Here is an 18,332-nt window from a genome sequence, read left to right on the forward strand (position 1 = left end):
ATGTTTCCAATTTTGTAATAGCTTCAGCTTGAAATCGATATTATGCCATAAAGATCACTATAGATTTGTAAAGTAGAACTCAGAAACATTACAGAGCCCATAAGTGCTTTAAAATTAATTTGATCTTGAATGTGTCTGCGAGTGAATGGGCTTGACATAAGCCTTTCAATTTTTCACTCCATTTCAAAAAGTGCACAAGTACAAACTGTAAATCAACCTCCACATTTGCTGATGTGGCCGCTAAGCTGAAAAAAAAAAAAAAAAAAAAAAAAAACAGGGAGACAGAGAAAGAGCATGCACTGATAAACTATTCACACAAGATTTAGGAGTGCAGAAAGCACAGGGTCCCAGCTGGTGACTTGCCTCCTTTGAATTATTCAGGCTCATGTGACTCAGGTGGCATCTAGATGATCCATCTGAAGAAGGTTGTTATGGTTTGGATGTGAGGTATCAGAAGCTCACATGTGAGACAATGCAAGAAGGTTCAGAGGAGAAATGATTGGGTTGTGAGAGTCTTAACCCAACCATTGAATTAATCCCCTGATAGGGATTAACTGAGTGGTAACTGAAGTGGCAGGGTGTGGCTGGAGGAGGTGGGAATTGGGGGACATGGATTTGGGGTATATATTTGTATCTGGCCAGTGGAGTCTCTGTCTCTGCTTTCTGATCATCCTGTGAGCTGCTTCCTCTGCCACGCTCTTCCTCTGTGGTATCCTGCCTCACCTGGAGTCCTGAAAAATGGAGCTGGCCTTCTATGGACTAAGACCTCTGAAACCGTGAGCCTTCAAATAAACCTTTGTTCCTCTATAATTGTTCTGGTCGGGTCCTTTAGTCTCAGCAGTGAAAAAGCTGACTAAAACACAGGCTTGTGTGAGTGAATGAATGAGTCACAGAGAGAGAGAAAAAGGGAGATGAAGAGAGGGAGAGAGAGAGAAATGACCACAGAAGGAACTGGGCCTGAGGTCAAAGGATACAAACGATCACTCCACTTCTCCACTCAGGATGGCATGTATCAAACTCAAGAAGGCACGGCATGGCAATAGTGAGCTGATAGACTGGAACCTGTCTGGACAGCAAGCATAGTCTACAATGGATTCACACAGAATTTGCCACAGACATTCTGCTATTGAAAAGGAAGCATTTGTGAAAAGATCATGGACTTAGGGTCACACTGATCTGAGATCAAAGCTTAGCTTTCTCACTTTCTAGTTCTGTGACTTCAGGCAAGTTATTTAACCTGTTGAAGGCCCCATTTCTTGATCTGTAAGACCTATCATTCAGAATTTCTATACTAAGGGCTGGGGAAGTAGCTCAGTCGGTAGAGTGCTTGCCTCATAGGCACAAGACCCTGGGTTCAATCCCCAGCCCCACAAAAAAAAAAAAAAAGAAGAATTACTGTACTAAATAAAATGTGTGTGTTTCATAATTGAGTCAGCGTGTATAACAGAAAAATCCAAATAACAGCAATTATATACTATGTAATCTATGGTAGCAGTTCAGAGCTAGCAAGGAAGATCCATAATATCAGAATGTCTGAGTTTTCTTGTTTGTTTTGCTGTATTATCTTTAAGGTGTGGATCCTACTCTCAAGATTATTTTATAATCATAAAATGGTTGCAGCAGATCCAGCCATCACATTTGCATTTCAAACAGAAAGAAAGAAGAGGGAAAAACAAAAAGAAGTCTTCTCCTACTTGAGTGAGCACCCTTTAAGGAATTTTCTAGATGCCCCACCCAACAATACTTATTTATAACCCATTGGCCACACCTATCCCCAAGGAAAACTTAGAAAGTTAGAAATCTAGCTGGACGTGTTGCTATAGAAGATTAAGACAAAAGGGAAGGATGAATATGGAGTAATTAATTAGCAGTCTCTTCAGGAGTCTACACACTTGGAAAACAGAAGGTACTTGATGAATAATAACTGTTGTGATTTAATTTATTCTTAAAGCTATTTTGGAAAACCTGGCCCATCTCATTATACAGACTCTCATCCAAAGACGAGAGAAACCTCCACCTCTCTCATCTCAGAGGCCTCCACCACCCTTTGCAGACCTTACAAAGAAGGTTAGACCCCCTTTCAAGTCAACAGTCCTTTGCATATTTGAAAGCAGCTGCCCCGTGCTTGTCAGATCATCTCAGCCCCACCCATTTGGCCACAGGTCGGTTATTGTCACAAGTCCTGAATATTCTTCTCTGGACTAGATTCTTCCTCAGCTATGGTTCCCAAAATGATCATAATGGTCCAGATATGAGGACCAAGAAGAAACAGAGAAGACCTATCAGTTCCCTAGTTTCAGACTCTGTCCTTGCAGTTCACTCCTTTCGTAGCTGATTCATAGGCCCAAGCCTCCTTCTATAGTCTAAAAACTCAGTTGATCTTCTTGGACTCTGGTGCCCTCAGGAAAGACAGGCAGGTCTCCTGAGTCTCAGGTTGGTTGTCTCAAACCCCTCAGACCAGCAGGAGAGCACCATCTGCTCACTGAATTAGCAGGTGAAGGGCCAAGGACAGGGTCACAGGATGGGAAGGGGAGTGCCCTGCTCCCGCAAGCAGAGAACGCAAACCTAGCCCTGACCTCTGCCCTTATCTGAAATCAAGAGATGAAGATGTCCAAAAAGCCTTCCATCCAAGGAGCAGGGGTACAGGACTTTTACCCAGGAAACACTGCAACCCTTCCCAGAAGGGAGGCAACCGGGTCTCCTAAATAGACAGCCGGCATTCTTCTCCAACCAGAGGGGTGTTGGGTGAAGACTACCCCTCCCCAGTCCAGTGCAGCAGAAGTCAGCTAGACAAAAGACATAAGTAGAAATGTAAGAGGAAAGGAGTCCCCAAAACATACCAACTCCCAAAGCCCACATTAAAAGGCTCAGGCTGTGGTTTGGCTCAATCCCGATCTCAGGATTGGACCCAGGCCTTATTCTCAAGGTAGACAGCACATCACCAAGGGGTACCATTCTCACCAATGGTCCACAGCCTACCTCGCCCACCATCCAAGTAGAAATGGAGAAATAGAATAATAGAGAGTAGAGAAAAAGGACCTACTTCTGGAGGGGAGAGCGCTAGAGGTGCCAGTGCTTTTTAAGTCCTGGGTTACAGGACTTATTATGGAATATATAGAAGAAAAAGTGGTTTTCCTTTGGATAGTTTGGGTATTCCTTCTTGTTTACATGGGACAGTCCCAGTTTACATCTGATGACCTGACATAATTACTAATAACAACTGGGGAGGATGAGGCAGGAAGATTACAAGTTTGAGACTAGCCTCAGCAGTTTAGGAAGACCCTGTCTCAAAATTAAAAATAAAGAATGAATGGAGATGTAACCCAGTGGTAGAATACCTCTGGGTTAACTACCTAGTATCAAAAAAATATATTATTAATAGTACCCACTTTGACTCTGAAACTTGACTTGATTGAACAACTAATGACATGGTGATTCCATCCTGGAAAGGGACTTACAAAGAATGAAAAAAAATTTTTTTGAGATCTTTTCTCCTATAACTTGTAATATAAAATTAAAATTATATTCTTATCCAAGTTGTCTTAATCAAAGTAGTATATCATCAAGCTGTACTTTTATTTTTAATAAAAAAAATATTATCCATGCATAATGTGATACTGAAATTAACAAGAGATGCTTTTGATGAAAGTGTAGTCTTTTCAGTTCTTCATTCCCCTGATTGCTGGAAAATTCAATTCAGGCAGTTCCAATTTTTGTGTGAAAAGCTTTAGAGAGAAAATAGTCATGATCTCAAAACTTTTCTCTGCCTGAAAGTATTTTTTTCCTTAAGAAAAACTGAGTTTGTTTTCTTTCTTTTTTTTTTTTTTTTTTTTTTTTTTTTTTTTTTTTTTGTGGTGCTGGGGATTGAACCCAGTGCCTCACATATACTAGGCAGATTCTCTACCAGCCTTGAGTTTGTTTTCTTGAAGGAAAAAAAAAATTTAATAGACCAAACAAGGAGTAATATTTAGAGCCTACAGCTAAAAGTCAACTTGGGTGTAGCCACATCCCATGTCAGGAGAGAAAATAGGTAATTCATGTCCTGCGGACCCCACTCTTCCAGAGCATCCTTGATAATCCCTCCCTCACTTATAGTCCCCACACCTGCCTTTATTATACCAAATCACTGGGCACCCCAATAAATTTCCAAATCCTCTGAGCAGGCTCAGGGAAGATTTTCCTTCTTCACAAATGAATTGTGAGGACTAATGGAGTAATGTCTCATAGAATGCTTTAACTACATCAGAAAAAGGTGCTTCAGAATACTGTGTGACACAATAGCTAAGCTCTGGAACCAACCTTAAGTGCCCCTCAACAGATGAATGGATAATGAAAATGTGGTATGCATACATGATGGAATATTACTCAGCCATAAAGAAAAAATTATGGCATTTGCCAGTAAATGGGTGGAACTGGAGACTATCATGCCAAGGTGAAATAAGCCAATCACAAAAGACAAACGGCTGAGTGTTCTCTCTGATATGTGATGCTAACACAATAAGGGGTGAGAGAGGGAATAACAGAAGTACTTTGGATCAGACAAAGGGGAATGAAGATAAAAGAGGGGAGATGGGAATAGGAAAGGCAGTAGAATGAATCAGACGTAACTTTCCTATGTTCATATACGAATATGACACCAGTGTAACTCCACTTGCATAAAACCACAGAATGGGAAGTGATACTTCATATATGTATAATATGTCAAAATACATTCTACTGTCATGTATAACTAAAATAAACAAATAAACATTTTTTAAAAATACTGTGTGCCACACCTGGGATTCTAGTTATAGTAGACTCTGGAACAGGTAGATCTGAATTTGAATCCCCACTAAACCTGACAGCTTATTGGTTAGGTGATCTTGGATAATTGGCTGAAATCCTTTGGACTCACATTTTCATCTCTCAAAGGAGGATTACTAATACCTGTCTTCTAGAATGTCAGGAAAATGCCTGGTGTACAGGAGTCACTCTCCAGTCCCCCTCCCTGATTAGCCCTTCTGTTTTAGGGAGACTCATGATTGAGGATTGTGTAGACTTTTCTGGCCCCTTGCTCCCATTTTCCTGTCTTTTGCCCTTTCAGTGTGTGTTAGTGAAAGCCAGGCTGGAACAATGAGAAAACTTTGAAATGGAATAAAAATCACAGAAATCAACATTGTTCTTTGTTATTTTCTACTCTGGTGAAAGGGCTGGGTGTAGAAGATAGACTTGAATATTAGGAATATTGGGGGATTTAGGTTGGCTAAACAACTATCATTGGCCCTTTGTTGTGGAAAATATAATGTTGGTTGTATTGTCCATCATTCTACCAGGAGATATTAATACCCATAGCATTTCACCCTCCATTGAACATAAAGAAAGCAGGTGATGAAAGACCAAATTTTGCTCGCTGATACACGCTCAGTGACTTTAATTTATAGATCTTGAGTGCATACATCAGAGGAAAGAGTTTTCTTCATAACCAATGTTCATTCTGTCCAAATGTGTCACAGTGTAATACTCCTGTAAAGCCTATTTAACCTAGCGAATTGAGTCCTAAAGCATTTCTTTTATTCTGTTATTTCTCATTTAGAGTACTCTTTCATCCACCTCACAAAGCTCTTTCCCTGCCATGGCTCACCATCTTGTCTTAGGATCTTTCTGTTCAGTATTTCAACTTGATGAAAAGGTCAAGCCAGATAGTTAAAATAACTCAATCAAAAGGGCTTTCCTGTGTCTGGTTCCATCAGAGCCCAGGCTCAAGCTCCTTCTACGAGATCACCACTTTTTTCTCTTCTGTGTCTCCTGTTTACTACTGGACATCATGCCTTTGCCTCCTGACAAATATTCTGTAGCACTATTTACTTTATGAAATCATTTGTTTGGGCCTATTCAATATCATTGGAGTCTAGATGAGGAAAAGGGATCAAGATACCAAGACCAACTGCCAGATAAGGCATGGCAGTTGCTACTGTCAAGTGAAGACAAACATTTGCACAGATGGGAGGTGGGCAAAAGGAAGGCCTAAGTAAGAGCTAAAATCAATGACCGGCTTCCACCCTTCCTTGGAGCTGTCAGTCAAGTCACATGCACGATCCATTCAGTGCGGTCAGCTCAGGCCCTACAGGGAGAGAGAACAGCTTTGACTTCATCATGATTCTTTGAATGGAACATGCCCACAGAGTTCCTGTACTAGAATTCTAGAGTGCTGAGAAGTTTGTTCATCTTTGTTAATGTTATCAAGTCACTGAGGGCCATTTTAGCCTTGGAGAGGTAGAGATAGACACCTTTTATTCTGATGCTAGTGGGAGATTTTTGTAGCCTGAATAATTATAGTTTCACATTCTCCTTCATTTTTATTTTACCATTCTTCCTACCTTGCATTCTCTTAGTAGTACAGATTCCACTGGGATTTCCTATGCAGGTGGTAGTGTAGACTCTGGAGTCAGATACTCTGGATTCAAATCCTGACCCTTCAGTTTATCATCTGTGTGGCCTTAGATGATACACTTAAACATTTAGACTCAGTTTACTGATCCTCAATAATGAGAATGAGACTAGTGCCCACCCAACTGGTTTGTTGAAATTCCATGAATTAATCCTCAGAAAAGCTTTTTGATGGGTTGCAGAGTAAATTAAACAATACTCAAAAGTATTGTTTAGTTAGCCAATATTTACCGTGTGTTCTGCTAGTAAAAGTGACTATTAGGTTTGCTCTCCATAGGGCCCCACACCTTGCTCTAGGCAGGCAACATCCAGAGCCTAGGAGATCAGTGAACAGTGCCAGCAAAAAGATGAACATCCACAAGCTACGGTCCTGCCTGGGCAGTCACTCACTCATTCATTTAATTCAGTCGATACTTATTGAGCACCTACTATATTTGAGGCCAATTCTAAAAAATGGGAATAAATTAGTGAACCAAGTAGACAAAATTCCTATTCTGAAATTTGTTTTCTAATAGGGAGAGGCAGACAAGAAATAAGTTTAAATAAAATAAAACATCAGAGAGTGAAAAGTGCTAGGCAGAGACTTTAAACCAGGTAATACGCTAGACAGTGACCAAGTAACTACCCAAGGTTATGTTCAGGGAAGGCCTCTGAGGACCTGAAATTCAGCTGAAATGTGGAGAAATTGGCCTGGCAACAGAGAGGGAGAGTTCCAGGAGTAGGGAAGAGCAAGTAAAAAGATTCTGGATAGGGATGAGGACCAGGAGGAAGGTCAGTTTGAATGGGGCTGGAAGAGAGGCGGAGGGAGAGTGGAGGAAGTGCAGGCGGAGACCAACAAGGGCCAGGCGCCAGTAGGTTGTGTCCGCCAGGGGAAGGAGCCTGGATTGTACTCTAACTGTGATGGGAGCCATTAGAGGTCTGTGGACAGGAACGTCATCATCTGATTTAAGTTCGTAGGGGTACTCCCTGGCTGTCCTGGCCCTCTCTCCTGCTGTCGCTAAGCATACAGAATTCAGAGGCTAAGGTTTACTGTCTTTAGAAGCAGCAGTCCCACACAGCCACACAGGAAGAAGTGCTCAAAACACCAAGAGGCTCTCTCCCGCAGGAATGTGAAAAGCCTACAGTTCTTCCACTCTTCATGCTTCTAAGAGCTGATGAAAGCAGTGATGGAAGCAAGGGTTGACCATCTACCCGAAGAATCAGAGGCCAAGCAAGAAAGTATCAAGACTGGTGAACAGGAAGATTGGGTCCACGTTCGGGTACCCAGTCTTTCACAAGTTCACTGTGCTCTGTAGTTCATCCTGATATGATGAAAGCAGTTAATGGATTTGCCCTGCTGAGCAGTAATTAGACAGATTGATCTTTGGGACATACAACAAACTGGATTCTGGCTCTGATAGTTGGTTAGTCAGCATAGAGTCCCTGTTAGGAGCAATGTCTTCTGTGATGTCAATTTACCTTTAACAACAAACGAAAATTGCACCCAGTCTCGTGTTTGGGTTCTGAAAATGTGTTTGGAAATAGTTCAGTAGCCCAGTGATAACAGGCATCTTTCCTAATATTTCATAGGAATGAAGATTTCTGTTCGATTAGGAAACAATCAGTGTGCACACCATGGACACTAAGGTCAGGAATCAGAGCCCCCACGCTCTGGCCCCAGCTCTGCCACCAATAGGTTGTGTTTAAAGTTTGGCAAAGCACCTCAGCTCTGCAGCTTGTTCTACCGTCTCTGCAGGAAAGAACTTGGAAGAGTTTTTCTTGGGTCTTAATCAGCTCTCATCTTTGATTGTCCAAATACCATCGCCCTGATTTCCTCATGACCCACATTCATGGATAGCAGGGCTAAGGGCAGGGACACCTGATCTACCCCAGAGCTGATTGGACCACACAGGGACCAAACCATGCCTTTGATTTCTGTAGCACCGTTTCATTATCAATTGAACCAGCCCTGTCCACAGTGAGGAGTAAGTAGTACAGCTTTAGGGAATTTATCTTCCTCACTAAACTGTATATTCCTTTTTTGTTTGTTTGTTTTTTTCCAGTGCTGGGGATTGAACCCAGAGCTCGCTCATGCAAGGCAAGTGCTCTATCACTGAGCTATATCCCGGTCCCTTTAAACTCTTCAAGAATGCTGTAGTCACTAAATTTTTACTGAATTTTACTATGTACTTTTTATCATTCGATCCTAATAATCCCATGAAGTATGTACTAGCATTATCCCCAATTTAATGCAGGAAATCTAGCCATGGAGATAGTAACTAATTTGGCTGAGGACACACAGATAGAAAGTACCAAATTTAAACTCGGGCTGACTCTGAAGCCCTTACAGGAATTTAACTGCCACACTCTGTACTGTGTATCACAGTATGTAACAGACATTATTTAATACTGAAAAAGTGGTTCTAGAATGAATAAACATTTAATGCTAACTCGCCGTCAATATTTACCCACCTTGCTTTGGAGACGTAATATACCTTTGCTAACCAAAAATCTTACCCACTGTGCTTAGATGTGGTGCAGAATTGCTTATAGAACCAAGCTAGTAATCAGAGCTTAACCTATATTAGGACTTAAGTATTTAACCTACAAAAATGGTCCTTGGTCCTTGTCATTCTGCAATTAGTCATCTTTTCAGTTCTCAGCTGAAGGATGGGGATGGGGAAGACATGTGGGAACCACCTGAGGAGCTTTTACAAGCTATAGATGTTCCCCATGCAATACCTGTCTTACTCCAGTCCTGTCTGGGTAGGGGAGAATCTCTAGTTTGGCACAAGCTCCCAGATGTCTCCACAAAACATACCTCCATTAAGAGGAATCACTGCTTTAGTATAAATCGATTCTTTTTATTTATACAAAGTCTGATCTCTTAGAATCTAAATGAAGTGGTGAGGCTCCATGAGGCTAACTTGAACATAAAGACACCCAGAATTTTGCCTGCATTGTTTATTAAATAATTGTCCTCTGTGTTTTATAGACGGTTGTGTCTGAACCTCACTGACACGTTTGTGTTTCTTTGTATCTTTTTTGGAATTCAACTTGGAGGAAATAGTATACAGTCTGCATTCAAGTTTTACCAAGTTCAATAAGTGTTACAGGAGAGCACTGTCCTGCAGAACAGTGAGGAGAATGTTCCTTATCTGCTCTGTCTGCTATTGGGGCCTAGACACAAGTAGATCTTAAGCAAATGACATGGATAATGAAACTGAGGAACTAATTTTTAGAATTGTATTTCATTTTAATCAATTTAAATTTTAATAGTCACATGTGGCTACTCCTGCCATATCAGAAAGCACAGGTACACAGAAACATTCCTTCATGTTTTTTAACCAAAATAATATAGCACTAGGATCCTTTCCATTTTTTAGAAATCACTTTCCATAAGGCCCAAAACAAAAACAGCAACAATTCTGTAAAAGCCAGAAAGAAATTCTAGCACACTTACATTGCCACCAGGGAGTGAATTCTTAAAGCAAAAGAAGACTCTGACCCAGGAGTAGATGAAAGCAGGTAGGCAGGGAAGAGACACTCCCAAGGGGAGCTCCTCGGCAAATTCCTAGTCGTCTGTGAGACACAGAACAGAGCAAGACTGTCAAGGAGAGAAAAATTCCCCCTCAGAGAAAAATCTAAATGTGTTTTTAGCCACCTGTCACCCCAGAGGGAGGACAAGATGGCAGTGTTAAATTGGTGAGATGGTAAAACAGGAAACTTAACTAACCTACAAGGCCAGGTGAGGTGTTTAAAGTGCATTTTAACTGACAGAACATTCCTGAAATCCAGAGGGTGGCTGACTCTGCCTATATGGCAGGATAAAAAACTTAATCTTTTTCACTTTATAAAGCTAACATTTTCATCTAAAATGCCATTCCATGGAGGAAGGAAGGACTGTATAGTGGGAGGGGAGGGGTGGGAGGGGAGGGGGGGAAGGGAAAAAATGGCATAATGAATCAAACAACATTACCCTATGTAAATTTATGATTACACAAATGGTATGCCTTTACGCCATGTACAGACAGAGAAACAACATGTATCCCATTTGTTTACAATAAAAAAATAAAAAATAAAAAAATGAAAAAAAAAATAAAATAAAATAAAATGCCATTCCACAAAAGCAGGATTATGCTAAATTTTCATGTAAAGGAAGTGTGCTAAAAAACACAAAGTGACCCAGGATTCCAGGATTGGGGTCAGGAGTGTAACAGAAGTGCAGGAAACAGGCTCCTTGGCAAAAACATGTACTTTAAAAAAAAAAAAAAAAATCCATTCCATACAAGAAAGATAGCAAGTAAAGGAGCTAGGGTGGCTAGGGACATAAACTAAGGAAGAAATTGCTTAACTTACCCAGAGAAGAGAGTGGAGTTAAATTCTGAGCTAGAATGATGTTTCTCAAATTCAATTTCGAGGACATACTCTAGGGGAGTTTGGAGGTTCCATAAGAATATTTTGTGTTTTCACTTTACCAATTATAAAAATAAAATTTGTTTGTTTTTTCAGTGAGAATTCTTAGTTTGAAAGTCATATTCAAAGAATAAGATTTTAACATTCTAAAGTAAAGCTTCTCAAATGCAGGTCAAGAAAATATATCAGAAGTCTTAGCGCAATTCTAAAGGAGTCCATAGTTTATTCAAATTGGAAGGTTAGTGTCCTAGATGGAGGTGGGCCACACATGCCATTTGACTTTTATTCTAGTAGAGGATTCAAAGCGGTCCCCTAACTTTGCCCTCAGCCTGCTTAGGAAGAGATTAAAACTCTCTAAACTGAAAGGGCAGATTGGGCACATTATGCATATCATACAGGTTGAGCATCCTTAATTTGAAGATCTAAAACCCAAGCCTTCCAAAATCTGACGCTTTTTTTTCCCATCAGTTTTTTAAATTCTTTATTTGTTCTTTTTAGTTACACATGACAGTAGGATGTGTTTTGACATATTTCATATATATATATATATACATATATATATATACACATATATACATATATATATGGAGTATAACTTCCCATTTTTGTGGTTGTACATGATGTGCAGTTACACTGGTTGTGTATTCATATATGACATAGGAATGTTATGTCCCATTCAAAATCTGACATTTTTGAGTGCTGACACAATGCCACCCATGGAAGATGCCCCACCTGACCTCGTGATGAATTACAACCAAAATACAGGCAAACTAAAAATACTGTGTAAAATGTGTCTCCAGGTTATATGAAAAACACATGGATTTCATGTTTAGACTTGGATCCCATTCCCAAGATAGCTCATTATATAAATGCAAATATGCTAATATCCAAATAAAAATCTGAAATCCAAAAGCATCCTGGTCCCAAGCATTTCTAATAAGGAATATCTAACCTGTGTTACCTAATACATATCAGTGCTTTAAAAAATGTTCTCCTCTAGAATATGGGAAGCAACATGGTAGGGAATCCTGGTTCATGAATCAAGAGGTCTATCACTATCACTGTCCCCAGTGACAGTGACAGGCTCTATCACTGTCCTCTCTACAGAGCTTTTGTATCCTAATCTATAAAATGAGGCAAGTTGACTGGATAATTACTTACCAAGGTCACGTTGTCCACCTCTAGGTCTCTTTGATGGTAACAGTAAATTGCAATGCCATCTTGTATTTCTTTCCTGAAGAACCTCTTAACTGTAAATCATTTTCACTGGGACTTTATTTCATGTCTGTTCTTTTCATTGCTACCCTCCACCACTGAGCACTGTATGATTTTTTTGAAGGAAAAATCCGTCAACACTCAGCATCCCACCTATTATCTAGTACCACCTAGGAAGTGGGAAATTAAACTAACAGAACCCAAACTCCCAGGGCTTAGTGCAAACCACCCAGATATAAAAGAAATACTCCAGAGGGACGTTTTAGTGGTTTTTCTAAAGTTTCAAATAAATGAGACAGCTGTTCACTCAGGTTTGAATAAATCAATAAAAACATTAACAACTATCTCTTTTTTTAATCTTTTAAATACTATAAATAATATTATTGAATGAATGAAATTTCAGTCTGTTGATTGAACCACTACAGAAACAGTGATTCTTAATTTAGTGAGTCCTCAGAACAAAGTTTTCTAACTCAAGAAATGATGGTAGAAGGCCTGTCTGTGGGCTCATAGCAAAGAAAAATATGCTGTTTGCTTATGTACCTGGAACCAGCAAGCCTTATCTAACTTTTGGTAGGGGTAATGCTTTTCCATTTCTCTAAGAAATCCTCTCCCATCTCCCATCCTATGGGAATATGAACAAAAAGTACATCCGATTGCTTCAGCCTTGATTGGAATATGATACCTGTGGTCTGAGGAATCACTCTTGGGTATCAGAGTGCACTAGAAGAGGTTTGTCTTGAGACCTGACTATATAGTTAAGACGAAAGCTTCCTCAGTGTCCTGCAGTTTCCACATTCTGCAAGAAGCCTATCTTCTATTCAACTCTTTCTCTCCTTTCTAGGGACGTGAATGAAGACAATGCATCCTTGTCTGGGCCCATTCTTGTGAATGTGCAACAGAGAATTTTAAAAGAAAGTGTGGAAAATGGAATGAGACCAAACAATGATGCTAATTCACAGAAGTCTAACATGTATTGTGTGCTCTGCGTGTGTGCATGTGTGCATGGGCGTTGGGGTACTTCATCTTCCTGTCCCTAAGCTATCACTTGTCTCCTTTCCCACATGTGTCTTTTGGTGTGTAGATCTTTCCTTTTATTTTTTTTAAATAATGTTATTGTATTTTTTAGATCTTTATTTCATATTTTTATGTGGTGCTGAGGATCGAACCCAGTGCCTCACACATGCTAGCCAGGCCCTCCACTGCTGAGCTACAACCCCAGCCCTAGATCTTTCCTTTTTATCTCTTCTTTGCCTCTTCTGTGAGACTCACTCCCTCTTGGCCCTCTCTCTACCTCTCTTCTCTCAACTGCCTCTTTTTTACTAGCTAGAATATAGAACTGGAGGAGCCTCAAAATATTAATTTTTGCAACAATTAACTCAAGTTTCATGTTCCCTCTTACTAATTCAAGAAGGAAGTGAGGAGGTTATTTTATACCATCTCAAAAGAATTACACTTTGTTGACAAGATCTTCATCCTCCCACCCCTGTGGGATCATTAGAGCTCAAGGAAAAGAGTTCCCCATCCCTGAGAAAGCAAGAGGAAAGTTAAAGAGGGCAGGCGAGGCTTCATCCATCATCCTGAATATCCAGGGGGAGCCACTCCCTGTCGCGCCCTTCCCACCCTCGTCCTCCCCTTCTCTCCTCCTCTCTTCTGTGCTCCCTCCCTTCCCTCACTATGAATTGCCATCTCTCCCAGAGTGCACTTTTACAATGAATTAGAATTGTTTCCTTAGCTGCTCCCAACTACCAATAACCAATGATCTACTCTGATCAAACTACACAAACATGCGCCTGCGTTTCACACATGCATACCACACTCACTTCTTAATAAGTCAATCATTATGATGAGCTGAGCATAAGGCACCAAAATACTTTCAAGGCTATTTAAGCATCATTCTCTCCTGTGATGGCAGAAGCTATTCTTTCAGCCTTTTCCTCCACGGGCTATCCACTGAAACTTAACCTACCCCTAGGGATATATCTGACCTTGCTTGGGAGAGGATTATCACCCAGAGCAGAACTTGGAAGAGATTGCCATTGAACTCTTCACTCCGAGTCACCCTGGGCAGCATAATGGTGCCACAGCCATCTTCACTGCACCCAGGGCTCTAGCCCTCCATGCATGGTCCTGCAGGATGATGAGCTCATTGACTCCTCAGGAGATGTGGCATCGCTTGTCCCATCAATGAAAAAAGCATAGCTGCGTCTATCTCTTGTCAAAATAATGACCTTCTTCATTTGATGTGGAACCAAAAGCAAGATGATAATGCAAGATAATAACTCCAAACCAAGATAATGACTTATTTGAAATGATTCCCTTTGAAATCATCTTGTATTTCCCATCCTCGCTATAATTTGTCTAATTGCTTAATAATTCTATTTAAATGTCACCATTTCTGCAAACACCAATTCATTAGACCTACTTTTTCTGGTTGAAAATCCCTTTGCTTTCCTTAGTATCCTCTGTTTCTTTCTCCCATTTGCACTTTTGCCTGAACAATATTCTAATGACATAAATAGCATCCCTTCAAAAAAAGTGTTGAGCAGATCAAGGTGTTACTCTGTGTTCCAGAGCCGGAGCAATGTAATCTATGTCCTTGAAACAGTATCTGTGATTGGAAAGATCTAAGACTGTGTCTTTAAAAAGCCAGCTTTCCTGCCAGACAAATGAAGCTGTGATCACTGGCAGCCCTAACCCCTTCCTGTAGTGTGGGGCATGCTGCATTTAATAGAGTGAGAGGCTGCATGAGAGAGCAAAACCCAGGCCCAGACTTGATGAGCCTGCAACCCAACTGGCAGCTTCTCAGCCAGGGAATTCAACTCAGGGGTCCACATATAAGAAAATGATCTCAGTTAAAACCCTGCTCAAAGCAGAGATGTACACACACTCACACGTACCCTGCTTCGTGGAAGAATACACCTTGCTTGGAGGTTAGCATCATTGCCATGTCTATTCCAGGGAGCAAACACACACTCCCTGCAAAGGGACTCCCTTCTGAGGCAGCCTGTGCTCCATCCTTTCTGGCAAAAGGAAGTTTGGACTACTAACTAGACTCTGACATGTTCTTCATAGTTTTTCCCTTCTATAGTCTACCAGCTGAAAACTTCCAGTGTTGCCTTTAACTTTTCATTCACAATGATCTTTCTGGTACTCAACTTTCAATAATCAAGTTGCTTCATCCAAATAGTCATGTCCTGAAAAGAGCCAATGTGGTTGTCCATGCCTTTGAAAAGGTGACAAGAAACATGGAGGAGAGACCTAGATCCTCTACCCTGAAAACTTCCTCAGGCCAGTGATGTATAAGAAGCAACCTAGCCAGGCACAGTAATCCCAGTGGTTCAGGAGGCTGAGGCAGGAGGATCGGGAGTTCAAAAACAACCTCAGTAAGTGAGGTGCTAAAGCAACTCAGTGAGATCCTGTCTCTAAATAAAATACAAAATAGGGCTGGGGATGTGGTTCAGTGGTTGAGTGCCCCTGAGTTCAATCCCTGGTACCCACCCCCCAAAAAAGAAGCAACCTAGGTAACAACCAAAAGAGATCAGCAATAAGAGGACCAAATGGGAAGCAGGAAATGAGAGGCTATCAAATCAGAATAGAGTTATTGGAGAGGAAGGAATTGGATGCCCAAAGAGCAAAAGAAGAAGACTGGTACTGGTACTAGTATTGGTACTGGTACTGCACAGAGTGTGGTCAGCAAAAGCACACTTACACCCAGGTCACCCATGGGGAGTTTCACCTCAGGTTTCTTTTAGGCTAAGATGTTGCATCCCCACCAAATGTCCTCCCTCCCTCCCTCCCTTCCTTCATTTCTTTCTCAATACTAGAGATTGAACCTAGGAGTGCTCTACCACTGAGCTACATCCCAACCTTTTTTTATTTTTTATCTTGAAACAGGATTACTAAGTGGATGAGGCCAACCTCAAACTTACAATTCTCCTACCTCAGCCTCCCAAGCACCATTCTTTATTGTTGGATGGTAATATGTTGCCAGATGAGGTCAAAACTGATTAAGTGGTTCTGTGGGAAAGTGGAGGAAAGAAGTCTGTCCTCCTGTGTAGCTTGACAAACCAGGTGGTACCCACGCTCACTCCTGCCCTTGCACTGGTACCTTTCAGCAATTCTCCGAGGGGCATGGAATGGAAGAAATCGAGAAGCTGTGAGATGACATTCATCCAGAGGGCAATACCTGAGGATGTGTGCATGGCCTTGAATTGAACAGACTTTGGAGTTCTAATTGATCTGAGTGTGTGTGCGATTGATTTTACTTATCTTTCTTCAAAAGCTACTCTGAATTGCTTTGGGATAATCCAAAATTTGAAATGATGCCTTCAAAGAATTATACTGACATATGCTCAACCCATGAATTTCTTACTTTGTCATTTCCTTCTGAATCATTTTTCTTACTGAATAATTAAAATTCTCTCTGAGTTCTTGGATTTCTGTACATTTTTATTCCTTCTAGTCTAAGTGGTATTTCTTGAGGAAACCAAAGATTTAAAAAAAATAAATAAATAACAATGATATAATTGCTACTACTAGATAATGCTGAGTATTGAGTAGGATTTTTCCCCATATTTCACTTATATTAATTTATACCATCCTCACCACAACCTTTTGAGGTAAGTGCTACTATTAGACCTATTTTACAGGTAAGAAAACAGAGGCACAGAAAGTTAAAACACTGACCCAGGATCCTGCAGTTAGCAGATGGCAGAACCCAGGTCTGAACCCAGCCACTCTGACCCCCAAAGGGGGCTCTTTATGGCTATGAATCACTCAGCATGTGCCTCTGCACACTATGAATGGGATGGCTAGGAATGACATTGTTATTTTTAATCTTTGAAAATAAAGTGTGAGCTCTCATTTATCTTTAACCCTTCTGTTTTTCCCTCCGACACTCTCAGATGATGGAAATGCTTAAGGCAAACTAAGGTAGTGTGAGACCTCACCATGTAAGTGTGAGCATGGCTCCTTGTGGGCTCAGCTGTGTTTTGTGCGCTTCCGCCTCGCCTTCCCGCATGTCTTCTCTGCTGTTCTCCTCTGATTCCCGCTTTCCGCAGTTGGCGCTTGGGCCGCATGAACCGTCACTTTTAAGCTATAGATCCTGTGTCTTTGCTCCTGGTTTTCTATCTGTGCTTGTCTCACACACAATCCCCAGCACAGGGGTAAGAGCCAGGCCACGTGCAGCTGTACGCCTGGCAGCTCCGCGGGAAGGAGTTGGGGAGTCCTGGGGGCTGCATTTGGTTATTGTTCTCTGACAATGCACCCTCAGATTGTCAGCTCTTAGGATTCCAGGCACGCGTCCCTGCTCTCACTGCAACACACAGTCCAACGAGGGGAACCACGTGTGTGGGCTTCTCCTCGGGGGCCGGGTAGGCTCCACCGCTAGCCATATTCTCTGCCGCAGCCGTCCTAAAGGGATTATTGCTCTAGCATTCTTCATGGGAGTGGGTGCTATGAATATAAACACCGTGGTGCCTGAGTGACAAAGAGAAGTGGTAATCTTCTCATTTTTTATTTTCTCTATGTACATATGTATGTGATGGAAACACACACGTATATGGAAAAACCCAGTATTATGAAGAAGAAAGGATAATGGGCTTTAGGCCAGGAATGGGCTATTTTGGCCTTTCACTATATACACACAGAACACATACACAATTTCTTTATGGTATTCCTGGATTCTACACAAACTATTTCCACTATGAGTGAATTTAATGTGTAATAAACTAGATGTACAGAATAAACAAGTTTGGAGTAAGATATTCATGCCTCGGGTATGCCTGGAACATTTAAAATGCCACCCTGTCTCACTACAGCCTTCCCCCACCTGGCTGTGATTTGGGGGTTGGAACTGACTTGTGTTCTCACTCTCACTGAGGTTTTGAGTGTGTGTTGAATGGGAATTAGGAGAAAATGTTCCAAGTTAGCTGTCAGAGATGACAAGAATTTAAAATTGAAGAGACTCTCTTGAGACGTGGCCGAGCACTGTCCAAGCCCCTGTTGTATTAAGACCCCAAACCACTGTTCAGAAACACATGGAGTTCTGGAGCCCCAAAGTTCTTCCACTTGAATCTTCTCTCCAAATCCTCTAATTTATGGATGAAAACTAAGATCTCAAGGGAGAAATTAACTTTCCTGGATTAAAACTCAATTCTCTTCTTTGTATGAAAGCAACTTACTGAGGTTGTATCCCAGCTTCTTTCTCTCTGATATAGAACTCTTTACAAGCCATCAGGAGAGCTTTTTAGAAGTGAAAGAAAGGGAAGGAGTCCACATCCCAAGAAAGGACC

The 18,332-nt window shown here is 41.1% G+C and overlaps 1 protein-coding gene across 2 annotated transcripts in view; it reads left to right on the forward strand.

Moving 5' to 3' along the window:
- The window catches only part of Lhfpl3 (LHFPL tetraspan subfamily member 3), a 546,343-nt gene that overhangs the window by 470,762 nt on the left and 57,249 nt on the right, over positions 1–18,332 (forward strand). Inside the window, exon 3 of one of the 2 annotated variants that reach the window (XM_047562824.1) lies at positions 16,944–16,991. The exons of the other annotated variant lie outside the window; for it this stretch is intronic. Coding sequence (XP_047418780.1) covers positions 16,944–16,960 — 17 coding nt within the window. The 3' untranslated portion in view covers positions 16,961–16,991. The remainder of the gene's footprint in view (positions 1–16,943; positions 16,992–18,332) is intronic. 2 annotated transcript variants of the gene reach the window in all.

Source organism: Sciurus carolinensis, chromosome 8, assembly GCF_902686445.1.
Source record: "Sciurus carolinensis chromosome 8, mSciCar1.2, whole genome shotgun sequence".
Classification (NCBI taxonomy): domain Eukaryota; kingdom Metazoa; phylum Chordata; class Mammalia; order Rodentia; family Sciuridae; genus Sciurus; species Sciurus carolinensis.